General features: G+C 40.8%; 1 protein-coding gene across 1 annotated transcript in view; it reads right to left on the reverse strand.

The window, feature by feature from the left end:
* DPT (dermatopontin) overlaps positions 1 to 14,768 on the reverse strand; it is a 38,821-nt gene extending 24,053 nt beyond the window's left edge. The window contains exon 1 of the mRNA XM_036753551.1: positions 14,437 to 14,768. Coding sequence (XP_036609446.1) covers positions 14,437 to 14,732 — 296 coding nt within the window. The 5' untranslated portion in view covers positions 14,733 to 14,768. The remainder of the gene's footprint in view (positions 1 to 14,436) is intronic.
* Positions 14,769 to 16,332: the final 1,564 nt, after the last annotated feature.

A 16,332-nucleotide genomic window follows, 5' to 3' on the forward strand; every position in this document is an offset into this window, starting at 1 on the left:
AAAAGGTCATACATCCTAAATATAAAAGATCATATTTGTCATAAGCTAATAAGATTAGCAAGGAAGAGATAGCTTTTCAGATCTATAGAAAGGGGAAAAGTTCATTACTCAATAAGTGGTAGAGAGGATCACATAAGATAAAGTGGACTATTTTGATTACATAAAATTAGAAAGTTTTTACACAAACAAATCAAATATAGTAAAAAAAAAATTAGGAGAGAAACAGGTAACTGGAGAAAAATGTTCACGACAATTTTCTTTATTAATGGTCTCATGTCCAAGCTATTTAAAGAACTGACTCAAACTTATAAGACTAAGAGATCTTCCTCGACTGACAAATGGTTAAAGAATATCAATGGGCAGTTTTCAAAGAGGACATAAAGCCCTGTTTTCAACAGTCATAAAAAGTTTTATATCGCTGATAATTAGAAAAAAGAAAATTAAGGTAACTTTAAGGTTTATCTCCCTTCTGTCAGACTGTCGAAGATGGCAAAAGAGGAAAATGACAAACATTGGAGAGGCTGTGGAAAAACAGGTACACTGGAGCATTGTCGGGAGAGCTATGAACTGCTCCAGCCATTCTGGAAAGCAATTTGGAACTATGCCTAGAAAGTCACCAATCTAGGTATATAGACCTGGCCATGCCACTACTAGGTCGATATATACCCTGAAGAAATCAAAGAGGAGAAGGACTTATATGTACAAAAATATTTGTAGCAATTCTTTTCATGGTAGTCAAAACCAAACTAAGAGGGTATCCTATTGAGAAATGACTAGACAAAGCATAGTAAATGAAAGCAATGGAATACTATTGTACTATGATAACTAGTGAAATGTACAGTTTCAGAGGAATCTCAAAAGAATGAAGTGAGAGAACCAGGAGAACAATTTATACAATGATAACATTATTGAGGAAAACAATTTTGAATGACTTTTGAACTCTGATCAATTCCATGTTGAAACATGAGCCCAAGAGAATGAAGATAAAATATGCTGTTCACTTTCTGGGACTTGATGAATTTAAAGTGTAGAAAGAGACATATATTTTTAGATATAGTTAATTGGGAATTTATTTTGCCAGATCACGTAACTACGTGTTGAGGATTTTTTTTATTTGTTGAATGAGTTAGTTGGAGTAACAGATTAATTTAAAAATGCTTATTAATTAAAATAAAAAACCAAAACAAATGACAATATTAATGAATGAGTATGAAGTATTTATTAGGTGCTTACTATATGTCAGGCACTCTGCTAAGACAGTCCCTCTCCGAAGAGGATCTTACATTCTAATAGAGGAAGACTCTGTGTGTGTGTGTGTGTGTGTGTGTGTGTGTGTGTGTGTGTGTCTGTGTGTCTGTGTGAAGGAGGATAAAGATTGAGAAAAGGCCTTTGGATTTGGCAACTTAAGAGTACATCGTTGTTTTTGTTTGTTATTCATTCCCAAAGAGTACCATGACAATCAGGGAGGTGATGCCATGACAAAGAAGTCAATTGGATTTAAGTGAGGAAGGGCTGTGCAAAGTCACCAGCCTCACTTTTTCCTCCAGAGCTGTATGGGTCCAGTGGCAAGATATTGATTAGGATGACTGGAGAGATCATCAGTGACTTACCTAAGATCACACAGTCTTGAACTCTGTTTTCTTGTGGTTCAATGCCAACTGTACCCATTATGCTACAAGTCTCACTACAATGCCTCTCAGAAATCACATGCAAGGTATATAGAAAGTAGATACCAGTTGACCCCTACCTCTCTGTCATTCTTTCCACGCAGATGAAATAGGGGAGGCTGGCAGCTGGTGAAGTGTGTGCAACAATACACATGGGAAATAGAACACAAATAATCTCGGAAGTGGCAGCAATATTTTAGGAAGTGCCTAGCATTCAAAAGATCCTTCTCAGTTTGTAATTAGGCATGGCCACACATACACACAAACACATTCATGCACACGTATAATACATATATACATACATATATAATTAAATAAAACTTACAATAATTTTATTATATATTATACACAATCACATAATTTATGTGATTATTCAGCCACATATGTAATATACGTGATTATACATTATGGATATATGTGCATACAGTAGGTACACATATATAATCATGTATAAATATATAGATTATATAATCACATGTAATAGTGTATATAATGATCACATTTATTATGTAAAATAATACCTACATCTGTATTTATGCACACATGTATTGTGTATGTATGTATATATGCACATTTATGTTTATATGTATGTATGTATGTATATATATATACATACATGCATGTCTATTCCTTTACATTTTATAAAGGATATTAGCACATCAGAGTGAGAATGGCCTCCTGAAAAAGCATTCTAGATTCCTTACCAGCTGACGTGGGTCTAAGCCTCGGCTCCGGCCACCTACTGTCTCTGGCATTCCCTCTTTCTGGGAAAGTTTCTTCATCAGTAAAATGGGGAGATCGGAACAGATGACCTCTGAGGTCCCTTCCAGTGCTGACTCTGAGATCCCTCAATACTTGTCACATTTGAGTTCAGTAAGGTCAGGTGGTTTGATGCATTCAATCAACCTGTATTCAGTTTCCAAATCCCACCCTAGATACTATTCCTGGGCAGGACACTCATCCTTTCTCAGCCTCTCAGCCTATAAAATGTGGACAATGACATGTGTTAAAGACAGTTTGTGTGGTGTAGGGATAGAGAGCTGGTCTTGAAGTCGGGAAAATGTGGGTTTAAGTCCCACCCCTGGAATATCCTGGCTGTGTGACCCTAGAGAAGTCACGAAACCCCTCTGTGCCTTGTGGAGCTCTCTGACACCATAACGGCAGAGCAGAAGCTGATCCACTTGGGAAAAATGTTCATGGGTCTGATCTTGAAAGAAAAACACTCATAGAATCTACCCCACGGGCTGGTGTGAGAGCCAAATGAAATAGTCTGCTTTGCAAATTGTCAAGTACTTTATCATTTGAGCAATCAACAAGTATTCATTGAGCACATATTAGGGCCAGGCTCTCGACTAAGTGCTTGGGTATACAAAGAAAAGGTAAAAACACAGAAACAGTTCCTGCCTTCAAAGAGCTTATCTTCTAATGGAGGAGGCAAAAATACAATAAGTAGATGCTTACAAGACACATGTAGAGAATATAGAAGGTAACCTTAGAAGGTCCATGTGACTGAGAAGGGGGGGGCACTAGGAAGGCCCACCTCAGAAGGGGGCATTTGGGCTGAGTCTGTAAAGAGGCCAGGGATGTCAAAAAGTGGAGGTGAGAAAGGAGGATCTTCCAGGAATGGAGAACAGCCAGTGCATGGGCTGGAGATGGGAGACGGAGTTTGGGGTGTGAGGAATGGCAAATAGGCCAGAGCTGCTGGACCCCAGGCATGTGGAGGGGACTAAAGTATGAGTAGATGGAAAGGTAGGAAGGGGAGATGTTGGGAAGAACCAAACGTATGACTCGATGTTTGATCCTGGAGGCAATGGAGAGCCAGTGTAGTTTATTGAGGAAGAGAGTGGCATGGTTAATTTATACTTTTAGAAAATCCTTTTGGAAGTTGGGTGGAGGATGGACTGGAGTAGGAAGAGACTGGAGGCAGAGAGATTAATAAGAAAACTATGACAAGGGTTAGGGAACTTCCTTTCCCTGTGTTTACCATGTTCTTCCATCCTTGGTTTCTCTTGTGTAATCACCCACAGGAGGTATCCATGGTGATAGCAAGGTACCCGCTGTAATGGTATGGCTCATGAATTCGGAATCAGGACATTTGGGTTCTAATCCTGGTTCTGCCCATTTGCCAGTCGTGTGACTTTAGCTGAGCAACTTCCTCTCCCTGGGCCTCAGTTTCTTCATCAGTAAAATCAGGGGGCTTAACCAAATGATCTCAAAGGTCTAATGCTCTGGCACTAACAGTCTGTGATTCTGTGAAGGAAGATCATCAGACTAAAAATAAGCATAGAGGGATAAACTGACACATCCAATAGGCTACTCAGGATCTTGCCAGCTATCTCGGTTCCAGGAATTTCCTGCCTGCTGTTAGTCAACCAGTTGGTGAGTGCCCTTTGTGGGAAGGGCACACATTACATTTACACACACACACACACACACACACACACACACACACACATACTGCTGAATTTTATTTCCATGTGGCCACTTTGCATTAACCTCTATACTGGCCCAGATTTTCTAAAAGGTCTGGATCTACAAGTAAATAATGATGAAATTTGCCCCAAAGGTACCATTCAGCATTGACACTGGCCTACTTGAGATCCTTAAAATTGTTTCCATTTTCAAATTTTGTTGTTACTGTTACTAATTTATATGCCTAAATGTATAAATACACAACAGAAAAAGAGGACCGAATTTGGATATCAGAAGACCTGGGCTTGAGGATCATAGATTTAGAGTTGGAGAGTGCTTTAGAGGTTATCTATATCATCCTCCTCATTTTATAGTGAGCCAATGGAGAATGTTGGGGACAGCTAGGTGGAGCAGTGGATAGGGTATTAGCCTAGAGTTAGGAAAACTCATCATCCTGATCTTAAATCTGGACTTAGACACTTATTAGCTGTGTGATGCTGGGCAAGTCTCTTAACCTTGTTTGCCTTGGTTTCCTCATCTGTAAAAAGAGTTGGAAAAGGAAATGGCAAACCACTCCAGTATCTTTGCCAAGAAAGCCTCCAAAATGATCACAAAGAATTGGACATGGCTGAAAACAAACAAACAAAGTATTTCTTTCCAAACTTCAGCTACTGATTGACAGCTCTCTGCCACAGCTAGATCCTACACTTCCTGAAGCTAGCACAGTAGCAAACAGCCAGGAATCAGAGAGCGCAGATGATAGTAGGAAAAACTCAAAGTCTTTCTCCTTACATGAGTGTGTGTTGTAAGATATGATTTTTAAGAGGAACATTAAAATGCATCATCTTAATCTACAGAAGCTATCTTGGTAGATTCAATATATTCAGATGATTAGCTAAAACTTCCTTAAAATAGTTCAGTCATATTTTAGTTTTTTTATAAATACTAACTAAATGCAGTAGAATTTTCCCTTCAAAAACATGTATTTAATAAGTTAATAGGGAAAAGCCAAGAAATAAAAGCAGATGCTTTTGAAATTTTTGAACCAATTTAGTAAAATTCTCTTGGGAGCTGAAGGACATGAGAAGAAGGTGGCTATAAAAAAAGACTGTTCATAACTATTCATGATTAATCATACAATGTTGGCTCTATGGCTTATATACTGCCCTGACTCACTCACCACCGAATTATGATGGTCATTCTAGGACCACTATTTCAGAAACTCTGCAGTCACCTTACCTCATTATAATCCTTACTCTCTAGCCATCACCTCTTTGCCTCACCCCTTCGCTCCTTCCTCCCTTCATCATACACCTAGTTTTGGATCAGATCTTTTTTGCCGTTGTTCCTGGATGGAGTGTGCCAATCTTTTCTTTATGACCTCACGTACCACCCTGGAACTATCTGAACCAAAATGTCCTTCCTTGGCCAATTGCTACTCATCTTTGCATTCCTTTGGGATGTAATTTCTTTAATACGGGTACTATCTTTGCTTTCGTACCTTTGTGTAACTATTGGTGAGTTTTCTGTCACAAAGAATCAATTCCACATTTTGAAATGGTTGAAAAAAAAGTCTTTTTAGTAAACCATATTCCCCATTTTTCAAAGAAAACTACATGAGAGATTTATTTGGGGGTGATGGGATTAAAGGAGCCAATTTTAATATATTCCAAATCAGATTCTTAAACATTTTCAGAGATCAGCTCTGAAGAATGAGTTAAGGCACATTTTTATTTGGGGATCAAAAGACTCTCCAGTTTGAACAGTCTTCACACTCTTGCCTTTGTGTGTCTGAGGTATGACCAGAAACTGGTCAGAAAACAATAGAATCACAGAATTTCATATTTGAAGGGAATCTCAGAGTCCATCTAGTCCCACTCATAACTGAAAATTATCCTCCTAACCCTTGAGCTAGGTGATATAGTATGCAGTGTGGTAGATGTGGAGTGAGGAAGTCCTGAGTTCAAATTCTGTCTCAGATACTTACTAGCTGTATGACCCTGGGCAAATGCTCAACCTCTGCCTCAGTTTCCTCATCTGTAAAATGGGCCTAGTAATAGCACCTACTTCCCAAGGTGGTTGTGAAGATCAAATGAGACAATATTTGCAAAGTGCTTTGCAAATTGTAAAATTATGTATAAATTAGTTATTATGATCAGTATCCTCAATAAGTGGTTATTTAGCTTTTGTTCAAAGACCTCAAGTGATGGGGAATCTATTTTCTCATGAGGTAGCACATTCTATTTTAGGATCTAATCATTAAGAAGATTTTCCTCACATAAAAATTAAATTTGCTTCTTTGAAACTTCTACCCATTGCTCCTGGTTCTGGTCTCTGGAAGCAAATGTTGTTGTTGTTAGTTAGTCATGGCTGACTCTTTGTGATCACATTTGGGGTTTTCTTGTCAAAAATACTGGAGTGGTTTGCCATTTCCTTCTCCAGATCATTTTGCAGATGAAGAAACTGAGGCAAACACGGTTAAGTGACTTGCCCAGGGTCACACAGCTAGTAAGTATCTGAGGTCAGATTTGAACTCAGTTCTTCTTGACTCCAGGCCAGGTGTTTTATGCACTACACCACCTAGCTGTCCTCTTAGCTGGAAGCAAATAGAATAATAATAATCATTTGTTCGATACTTTAAGGTTTAGAAACATGAAATAAAAAAGATTGGATGTATGAAGATTAGTGAGGGTAATTTTGGTAGTTCAGAATCCCAGAGTGGGTAGCAGAAGGCAGCTTCCATATGGCTGGCAGTGTCAGCCTTAACATCTTCCTGTGAATGACTTTTATCAGTTAGTTAGCCTACTAAGTGACAGGCAGTATCCTGAGAGAACCCGATTGGGATGTATGTATGGGGAGTCTAGGAAGAGCTCATGGGGAAAAAAAGAGGAGAAGCTAAGAGGGAATGGGGAGGGAAAGACTGGATTGAGGGAGATGTAGGAGAACCACATGACCTTCACAATTTTCCCTGGGCCCAGCATTGTTGGAGAAGCCTTTATTTGGTGGAGCAGTAAAGTTTGCTTCACTCTTTGTAATCATATATCCAGAGCCTAGGTAAAATGCCTAGAACATAGCAGGCACATTGATAAAAACGTGATTGATAAAGAGAAAAAAACTAAACCAAAACAGCAACTATCTTTTTTGGATAGCTTAAGCATTACATGAAGCCAGGAAAGTGGACCCAAGCTCTTGAAGTCTTTTCCAAATATCTGATTCAATTCCATGCCATTACCTATATAAATTCTCCTTGTGATTACCCCCTTAACTTTACCTGCTAAAAACTCATAATTTCATAGCATTTTCACTTTTACCAAGAACTTTCTTCACAATAGCTCTCTGAGGTAGATAACGTAAATATTATTCTATTTACAGATCAGTAAACTGAGGCTCAGGCTTACTTGCCCAATATCACAGTTACTATAGAAGGAAGGACTCCTGATTCCTCATATACAAGGTTACCTCTTCCTATGGTCTGTTTCTAATTCAAAACCATTCCCCATTCATATTAACTGCATGGAGAATGAAGACCAGCCCCATAGAGACTTCCCTTCTATTTCAAATAATTGGCTCTGTCCTCTGACCCTTTCCCTTGTTTTCTTCTGACAAAAAAGCTAGTATCCATTAGATAGACAGCCAGGCTGAGAGTGAAGCAAGAGTTTGGAACTTAGGTTTGTTTGGGGTTTGTTTATAAGCTTGTCTATGGAGTCCTTCCCTCTGGTCCTTATTGGTCTCATTCCAATAGTGACAAAAGGGAAAGAAAAATTGTGGTGGTGGGGGGGAACCACCATTTTGGCTGAAAGCATTTAAAAACTCTTCAAATGAATGATTTAGCTGTGATGCTACTTCACCCAAGAGATGAACTCTCCCTTCAGTCACTGCAAACACCCAGATGTGTGGTAGAGCTATGTAGCTAGAATCTCTAACCTCACGGCATATTGAGATTCCAGGTAGATGACCTCATGGATAGGTGATGCAGGTGACTGTTTTCTGATGGTGGATTTCAGGGGTGAGAAGGCCCTCTTCTCCCTCATCCCCACCCCACCTCTTCCTCATATTTCCCTACTGGTTTACCTAAATGTTTTTGTGGATCCCTTCTTTTAGCTTGTGTCTCTGGTCCCCATTAAAATGCGACCTCCATTACTTTGCTCGCGGTATGCTTATGGTACAAGGGTTTTTGTTTTTGTTTTTTCCCAGGGAAATATGGAAGGGAGAAAGATAAACACTTGATTAAAAAAATAAAATTTAATTAAAATTTTAAAATGCATGAAGAAGATCAACAGTGTAGAGGGAGAATGAAACCTCCACCCTCATCCTTAGGAAAGAAGATACTCAGCACAGAATTTGAGAGCTAAAAGGAACTTAAAAGGTATAATGATGATGATGATGATGATGATGATGATGATGATGATGATGGTGGTGGTGGTGGTGGTGATGATGATTATGATGAGGGTGATGATGATGATGATGATGATGGTGGTGGTGGTGGTGGTGATGATGATGATGATGATAACAACTAACATTTATATAGTATTTGCTATATGCCAGGCACTTTGTGATGATGATCTGATTTGATCCTCACATAGGTTCTTCTCTGGGTAAGTAGATTTCTAGTCTAACTTCTCTGATAAGGAAATCAAGACCTAGAGAGATTAAATGGCATGTCTCATGTCAACACAGCTAGTGAATGGCAGAAAGAGGACTCACACCCAGGTCTCTTGACTCCAAGGCCTATGCTTTATGTTAGGTCAAGTCACACTCTCAAGGAGTTTTTATTTTGGTGATGAGAGAGATTGAGGACATGTAGCTGGTTGGACAGAAAGTAAGGCAGTATACTACTGACTGGCTTTAGGGACAGGGAGCTGGGGAGCAGGAAAGAAGACAGTGAAAGTATTCTCTACCCACAGCAAGCCACCCACCACTCAGTAGCTAAAATGATCTTCCTTTGAAGAGTATATCTTACTGTGTATGTCCCCCGTCTCTCCATCCCTTCCCCTCTCTTACTCAACAACCTCTAGGAGATCAAACATAAGGTTGTCTGTTTGGCTTTGTAAGCCTTTCACAACCCGTTTCCTTCCTACCTTTCCAATCTTATACTTTACACTCTCTCCAATCCAGCTACTCTGGCTTTCTTGCTGTTCCTCCACTTGACACTAGCCGTTCCTCACAGTTGGAGTACTCTCCCTCCTCACCTCTGCTTCTGGCTTCCTTTCAAGACCCAGCTAAATTCTGACTTTCTGCAAGAGGCCTTTCCAAGTCTCTTTCACTGCTAGTATCTTTTCTCTGAGGTTTCTTCTCATTTACATTGCATGCGTCTTGTTTATATGTAGTTGTTTGTTTGTTGTCTTCCTTTAGAGTGACAGCTCCCTGAGGACAGGAACCATGCTGTTTTTAACTTTCATTATCCCCAAACGTGTCAACTGAGTAGTAAAGGAGCTACGGGTGCTAAGGGGTGAAGGTGAGGGGGAGGCATGTATTCCAGACTTGGGGGATAGTCTACACAAAAGCATGGTGGTAGGAGAAGGAATGTTGAGTTTGCAGAACAGTTAGTAGGGCTGTTCAGTTGGAACCCAGAGTGTACGATGTAAAGTGATCTGAAATGTGGTAAAAGGTAGGTAGAAGCCAGGATTTGGAAGACTTTAAATTTCAGGCTGAGTTTGCATTTCATCCTAAGGGTGAGAAGAAGTCACTGAAGATTTTTAGGATGAGAAACAACGCGGTCAGACCTAGAAGGATATTAATTTGGCAGCTGTGCAGATAATGGATTGAAGAAGGGAGAGAGTAGCATGAGGGAGGCTGGTGTGAAGGCTGTGGCAACAGCAACAGCAGTCTAGAGATGAGTATCTGAGCTGGGATAACATCCTTGTGAATGAAGAGAAGGGGCTACATGGGAGAGATGTATTAGAACTCAATTTGGAAATAATTCTATAAGGGGAGGAGGATGGGGTTGAGGATGGGTGGGATGAGGCTGAGGGTATGGGAAGAATCTCTACCTTATCCCGGCAGTGACCATGCCTCTACCAAAGATAAAAAGGCAGGCATTTGTTATATAGCTATGCAGACATGTAAATATTTAACTGGTTGTCATGGCCTTTGGCTCCTACATTCAGGGTGTGCTACAGATGAAACTCCTCCTCTTCACTCAATTTTCCTGCATCCTTATATGTTTTGGAAGTGAGTTTATGGAAACTTTATGCATGTTAAGAAAAGTCTAATTGAGAGAGCCCTGAATTTGGAATCAGAGCCCAGGTTTGAATCTGCCTTCTGTAGCTTACTCTATATGGCCTTGGCTAAGCCATTTAACTTCTGTGTGCTTGTTTCCCCATCTTTATTCATTTTTTAAAATAATATTTTATTTTTTCCCCAATTACATGTTAAAACAATTTTTAAACTTTTTCTTAAAGTTTTGAGTTCCAAACTCTAGTTTTCCCATCTTTAAAAATGAGGGTGTTGTATTAAATTATCACAAAGCTCCCTTTCAACTCTAAATCTATAATGCTATTATAAAGTTGGGGGGGTGGCTGTGTCAGCTTAGACAATTACCACAACCATTTAAAGTACGCGATAAATTGCTAAACCCAGGGGAGATACATCTGGACTGAATAAACCAGAGGTGTCAACTACGTGTGAAGGAGACCTGGACACTCCTGTCCTAAGACTACAACATTTTAATTTTGTGACTGCCTGTAGGATTGGTTGTTTAGTTGGCTCTTTGTTCTATGAACATTTTAAGATTTTCCTGTAGTGTACTGGGAAGCAAGGTGGTACAGTGAATAGAGGATAGGGGCTGGAGTTCGGAAAACTCATCTCCCTGAGTCCAAATCAGGTCTCACACACATATTAGCTATGTGGCCCTGGGTATATCACTTAATTCTGTTTGCCTCAGTTTCCTCATATGTAAAATGAGCTGGAGAAGAAAATGGCAAACCACTCCAGTATGTTTGCCAAGAAAACCCCAAATGGGGTCATGAAGAGTCAGATACAAGTGAAAAGACTGAACAACAACAACAAAGGCCTTACTATAATTACAATTAGATTATGTGAAGCTCTGGGTATCTATCCATTTCATTTATCTTCAATTTACTCTCCCTCCTAACTTAAGTCTATGGGACATTACTCCAAGGGATTTGTCGTTGGCAAACCCATATACTAAAATGGTCAGTTTAAATCGGGTTTGTCATTTTTAAAGCTGTCTTTTATATCTAGTAGAAAAGAAGGGCTGACTAGAATCATAAACTTGTAGAGCTATTAGGGACAGAGAGAGCACTGACTGTATCCAAGCCCTCTCATTTTTGTCTGAGGAAATTGAGACCTATGGATTTGAAATGGTTTGACTGAGGTCACATAAGTGTTGATAGGCTCACAGATAGAGGGCTGAAAGGGACCTCAGAGGTAATAATCTAACCCCTCATTTTTCAGATGAGGAAATTGAGGCTCAAAGAATTGACTTATCCAAGGTCACATGGATAGTGTTTGAGGTAGGATTTGAACCCACGACCTTTAACTTCAGAGTCAGTGCTCTTTCTCCTGTACCACACTACCTACTTGCAGTAGAAATGGAACTAACGTCCAGACCCACTAATTCGAATTCCAAGGGTCTTCCTACCACGCCATGCTGACCAGCCTCAGGGAGGGCATTCAGTTTTCACCTCATCCTTCATGTTATTCTCCTTATAAGCATAAGGCAGAGAGGGCCTTCAGGGAAACAGCTGAAATCATGCCCCATAATTACAAGACTTGGCTCAGTGATTCTGAAGCAGAGGAGGCCAATTCAAGTAATCCCTAAAACTGGACACCAACAGCTGGGGCTTAGTGACTTCAGAATCTGGTACCAGCAAACTGGGCTTTTGGCTGATAAACCATGGTAAACATCAGTGTTTCAAGCCAGGCGTGCCTAATGCAATCACCATTCCAGCACTGCCTTTCCAAGGAATATCATTTGCATACCAATAGCTGCTAGAACTCTGTCCTCCCCACAGTTAAAATAAACCTGAAAGCTAATTCAGTTCGGCAAGGCAACCAAACAGTGTAAAATACTCCCTATCTCCAATGCCCTGCTTCCTCCTCCCCAAGCATATGAAGAAATACACAGCCTCCAAGATGGCTTAATCACCAGTCTCCAATCTTTGGGCAATTTCTTCTTTTCAAATTTTCAACTGAGCTCAATGTAAAAAAAAAATGCCTCCAAAAATACTGGTGTTAGGAGGGGCTGTTATCACTCTAAGCCACAGAGACTGCTTTGAAAAGAAGCATTTTTTTTTTTAACACTAGCAAAGTGTGGGGGAGATATATGAGGGAGGACAGGAGGCCCTAGAGCTTGCCACACCCAGCGAGGCTCGGCTCTTCCCCCTTCCAATGCTGAGGATGCGGAGATATAAGGGACATTTCTCCTCCCAGCTTTTCACTCCAGTCCCATTTTCAAAGTAGTTTCTTCATTTTTTTTCTCTCTCCTATGGTTTGCAGGAGGAAAAATAAAAATGATTTGAGAGTGAAGCCAAAAACAGCCAAAAGCTGGCAGCTTGAAATCAGATGGTTGCTGCTTCCATCTGACTAAAGAGGATAGAACTAAAGAAAAAAAGGGGGAGGGATTTAAGTGAATTTTCCAGAGCAAGGAGAATGATAGAATCATAAATATCCTCCCCACCCCAACACACAAATATACTTCATGGTACAGGTCCAGACACTGAGGTCCAGAAGGTCCAGAAAACTAACCTGTTTTAAGGCAGCTAGGTGGCACAGCAGGTAGAGTACTGGGCTTGGAGTTAGGAAGACTTGAATGCAAATCTAGCCTTGGACACTTGCCAGCTATATGACCTTGGGCAAATCATTTACCTTTATCTGACTCAGTTTCCTCAACTACAAAATGGTGGTTATAACAGCTCCTACTTTGAAGGGTTTTTATGGGTCAAATGAAATAATATTTTCAAAGTGCCTAACACTTAGTGGGTATACCTACCACATAGTAGTTACTGTATAAATGTTTAATCTCATCCCTTTTGCTCAAGTTTTGAGACAGCCAGAATATGATAGAGGGGGGTCAATAGTAGAATGAACACCAGCTGCGGAGTCAGAGGACATTGGGGTCATATCCCTGTATTTGATATCTACTGCCCATATGACCTTGCACAAATCATTTAACTACTTTGGGCCTCTGTAAAATTGTGGGGTTGGATTGCTATTGGATTTCTAGATTCTTCCTGAGCTCTGGCTTGATGATCCTATGACAAGCCAAGATGAGAACCCAGATCTCTTTCATTTGCTTCAGGCCCCATGCTGTGTTCTTTCATCATACCATGTAAGCTTTGAGATGTCAGCCAGCCTTCTGAGAGAGGCTCCATTCAAGAGATGACATCTGGAGGGGAGCCTTAGCCATAATCAAATGATTTTTAAAAAGGAGTGGTGGATCCTGGTGAATGTCCATCATTATGGGATGGCAGGAGGTAATGACCTAAACTAAGTCAGTTCAATTCACAGCAAACCTGTCTGGTAGTGGGAAAGGTGCAAGTAGGGGAAATGAACTGCTGAGAGAGGAGCTATGAGATGAAGGTCTGCCATGGCTGGTGCCCTGGGCTCTGAGTAGACATCCATCCATCAAGGATGGTTGTAGGAATCATGAGGTCAGCTTTGTCACCAGGCACTGGGAGTTGGATAGGGAAGACCCAGGAAAAGGCAGGTAAAATATAAATATATTATTTTCTCTGCCCCCTTCCCCACCACCCTCCCCCCCCATGGTCATGAGGCATCACAAAAATATAAATCCACACTACATGAGTGCCCTGGCAGCTAAACTTCATTGTATTCGGCTCATCATGAAGCCCTCTGATAAAGCTCATGATAAAGCTGTGCCTCCTGCCATATTGCAGTGAGTACTGTCATTCTCTCCCCAAAGCGAGACATGTTGTAGATTTTTACTCAGTCCTCAAAAATGACTTAGTCATAAAACAAGTGGGTTGGGGGGGGAGGGAAGAAAGGGGGATGCAATAATGAAGGAACTGTCTCCAAAAGCACTATGATTCTTTGGGGGCTGGGGCAGCAAGACTTGTCCCAAATGACAGAGATAAAAGCATAAAGAAAGAGCATAAAAACAAGGAAAGCAGAGTGCATGTCCTGCCCGGTTCTCTTTGCTGCCATTCATGTCCCTAAACCAGTCACTCCTTAAAGACATCTGTCTACAAATGGGTACGTATGGCTATGAAGCCTTCCTAGCCTGGTTAGATGAGCTTTGCAACACAACTGTCATCCACCACCCCACCTTCAGCATGCCTGATGACAGCTTCGGCAGATACCTGCCTTGTCCCTCCCAGGGATGATGGGAAACACCGCAATTTCCCTAGCCCAAATAGAGGAGACCACATCTTACCATTCCATTCCAGCCCTGTTGATCTCCTCCCACCAGCATTCTGTCGGCTCCCCAAGACTCTGAGGGGTGGGCAGGCAAGCATAGTTCCACTGCCTATCGGAACCCTCCTTCTTACTGAAGATACTTCTCACAGCCACCACCACCTGCCCATGGGGGCACTGAAAACTGAAGCCTTGTCGGTTCAGATTCACCCAGCCTTCATCACCGTAGTCATGATACTGATACCGGTAGTCACCATATTGGCCCTTGGCTACCATGGCCAGTGGTAAGAGCAGGCAGAGAAGCGTGAGGTCCATGTTGCCTTTGCTCCTGGCATGGAATTTCACCCTTGGTTTGTCTGGCTGGCCCCTTTATACTGCCTCAGACATGTGGTTTCCAGATGTTGATGAGCCTGATCCAACTGCAATGTGTCATTGTTTTAACAAAACTTCCCTGCCTCAGACATGTTGGCCACAAATGCATTGAGCTGCTTTTAAGGTGGACTTCTAGAAGCAGCAGAAGCTAGAGGAGCACATACGCAGAGTAGACCCTGGAGGAGCAATCCTACAGAGAGGTCAAAAAAACCCACCTCTTCCTCTGGCATGTTCATTTGCAGAATCTCCATTTGGTCATCATCCACCTCCCATCTCCTCAAAGGCAGATCCTCAAGCTCATCTTCTGATCACCAGGTGCAGATGACTCCTAACAGATCTCCTCCAAATACTAATGTCCAGACATGGGTTCCCAAAGTGGGAAATACCACCCCCGGGGGTTCTGGAACTATCAGGGGTGGGGGCAGTATTTTTTTTAAATGATGCAAATTTTTTTTTTAAAAAAAACTGTTAAAGGGTTAAAGAAAGCAGATTTCCAGGGGGACACTGAGAAATTTTGTTCTTTTTGAAAAGGGGGCAGTAGGTCAAATAAGTCTAGGAAACATCAATTTAATTCAACAGACTATTGTTAAATGCAGGATGTTCTGCTAGGTGCTGTGGGTACATAGACAAAATCAGAGCGGTCTTTACCCTTAAGAAACTTACACACTACTGGGGCAACACCAAATGGAACACATGCTCTGACATGACAAGGTCAGAGATAGAAAGGTCCCATCTACACCACAGTATTCATAGCAAAGTAAGGTCATAGACTTAAAGCCAGAAGGCATCAACAAATCCAACTCCCTCATTTCATAAATAAGGAAACTGAGGCAGATGAAGTTTAAATGAATTGCCTGAGGATATGCAGCTAGTCTCAAGAAGGATTTGAATTCAGGCCTTCCAGACTCCAAGTCCAGAATTCGATTCATTATATTGCTACCACCTCAGATGACCATCAGTCAGGGAAGACAAATTGTGGCACATGAATGTAATATACCATAAAAGGGAAAGATGATTGTGAAGAAGACAGGTTCTTCTTCTTCTTCTTCTTCTTCTTCTTCTTCTTCTTCTTCTTCTTCTTCTTCTTCTTCTTCTTCTTCTTCTTCTTCTTCATCTTCTTCTTCTTCTTTGTCTTCTTCTTCTTTGTCTTCTTCTTCTTTGTCTTCTTCTTCTTCCTCTTGTTCTTCATCTTGTTCTTGTTCTTCTTCCTCAACTGGGCCCTGAATAAAATTATGGAGGCAGATATAAAGAGAGAGTGTATTTCAGTTATGGGTAATCTGACCTGTGCAAAGGCACAGAAAGTGTGAGAAAGTGATTATATAATAAGAAAAAAGACTGGGAAGGTAAATGGAAGCCATTTTTGGGAAGGCTTCAAATGTTAGATTGGGGATTTTGTCCTTTTATGCAAGAGGTAATATGGAGTACCTGAAGGTTTTTGAATATAGGAATATATCATGGTCATATACATATGTATGTGTATATATATGTTTTAGGAATATCACTTTGGAAGCTGTATGAAGATGGGACTCTTTTCTTTGTATCT

Source organism: Trichosurus vulpecula, chromosome 4 (genome assembly GCF_011100635.1).
Source record: "Trichosurus vulpecula isolate mTriVul1 chromosome 4, mTriVul1.pri, whole genome shotgun sequence".
Classification (NCBI taxonomy): domain Eukaryota; kingdom Metazoa; phylum Chordata; class Mammalia; order Diprotodontia; family Phalangeridae; genus Trichosurus; species Trichosurus vulpecula.